This window comes from Corvus brachyrhynchos, unplaced genomic scaffold (assembly GCF_000691975.1).
Source record: "Corvus brachyrhynchos isolate BGI_N302 unplaced genomic scaffold, ASM69197v1 scaffold262, whole genome shotgun sequence".
Classification (NCBI taxonomy): domain Eukaryota; kingdom Metazoa; phylum Chordata; class Aves; order Passeriformes; family Corvidae; genus Corvus; species Corvus brachyrhynchos.
Window position 1 is genome coordinate 3,075,699 of NW_008236626.1, and position 1,519 is coordinate 3,077,217.

Genomic DNA, 1,519 nt, shown 5'->3' on the forward strand with positions numbered 1-1,519 from the left:
GGGGGTGGGGGTGTAGGAACAACGCCTCCCTGTTTTCCCTCTCCTGGAATCCGGGAATACAAAAGACCTGCAGCCGGCCTGTATTAGACTGCAGATTTTAAAAATAAGGCAGAGAACTTCCCAGTCTTATCACATAGCCTCCCCTGCTATTTGCCTCAATCATATTTCTACACCCTCCCCTTCAACCAATCCTTTCCCAAACCAACACCATATTGCCCGCTCTGGCCGTGGGCTGCCGAGACCCTTTCTCGGTGCCTCTTACTGCCCCCTCTGGGCGTCCATGTCCTTAACTACCTCTGGGAGAATGTGTAAACCGTCTTAACATTCTCCTAAAGGACCCTTAGGAGGTATTTTGGGATCGCCATCCCTATAGTCGAGACCCTTTTCGACTTTCCTTTGCTGCCCACCCTGGGCGTCCATGTCCAGTGGTCCTTTCCTACAGACTCTTCATGGACCCCCCTAGTCTGCCTCTCGTCTGTCTCCTGAGCAGTCTCGGGTGCCCAATCAATCTCCTGGTGCCAGCCAGCGCCGAAGGGAGCTGGTCACCTAAAAACTGGGTGAGGCACGCCTCCAGCTCCTCTTACCATGTGCTGGACCCAAATGGTGGAAGGATCCCGGACCGAGCCCCTAATTGTCCGGAAAATCCACAAATGCCAGGGGTTTATGCCCAAAAAGGAGACAGAGGAGTCCTTCAACTTTATTTGAATAACGGGAGAGAGGCCACTGGGACACACGCCCGCGAGGTTTTCTCTCTCGAGGTTTTGGAGGGCACAGCCTCCCTTTTATCCTAACTCCCGGCCGCAGGTTGCCCTCTTCCTTTCCCCATCGGCTGAGGTACTGGGAAGGTGCAGCCTTCCCGAACCGCCTACCACATATCCCCCCTTGAACCTACTGTTTTACCCCAAAGTTCAGAAGTTCAGGCTGGTGCAGACCCTTGCCTGTTTCAGGAGACAAACTGTCTGGGCCCAGTAACGAACCTGCTGCCCAAAGTTAGTAGAGACATTAAGACCCATTTCAAACACATTAACACACATCAAATTGTTTGTAGAGATAATAGCACACATCTTTCCTCTCACTCCCATTGCTTATTTCACCGCTCAGTATCTAGCTTTATCTACCAGTCTGTTTGTAAAGACACCTCCTTCTCATTTCTTTCACACTGATGATAAGACTAGACGCTCTTGAAGGTCTCTTCCAACCTTGACAATTCTGTTGAGAGTTTGGTGGTGCTGTTGTAGCTCTTGCAGCAACTACTTCCCTTCTCTCCCCCTGCCCTGCCTCGCCTCGCATACAAGTGGTCAAGTACAAGAAGGAGAGGGAGGCAAGGCACCGCATGGCAAAGCAAAGCAAGGTGAGGCCCCGAAGGCGCGGGCGGGTGCTGCCGCGGGGTACGTCCGGGGTGGAGCGGCGCGGGGGGCGGTGCTGGATCTTTTTCTCCCCCGGCCCAGACGGCGGGAACAACGAGAACGGCGGGCGCATCACGAAGAGCAGGAGTGTCGGCGATGGACGAGAAGGTGGG

The 1,519-nt window shown here is 53.9% G+C and overlaps 1 protein-coding gene across 1 annotated transcript in view; it reads left to right on the forward strand.

Moving 5' to 3' along the window:
• The first annotated feature begins 278 nt into the window (after nt 1-278).
• Nucleotides 279-1,519, forward strand: part of DND1 (DND microRNA-mediated repression inhibitor 1) — a 15,892-nt gene continuing 14,651 nt past the window's right edge. Inside the window, exon 1 of the mRNA XM_017726549.1 lies at nt 279-1,514. Coding sequence (XP_017582038.1) covers nt 1,503-1,514 — 12 coding nt within the window. The 5' untranslated portion in view covers nt 279-1,502. The remainder of the gene's footprint in view (nt 1,515-1,519) is intronic.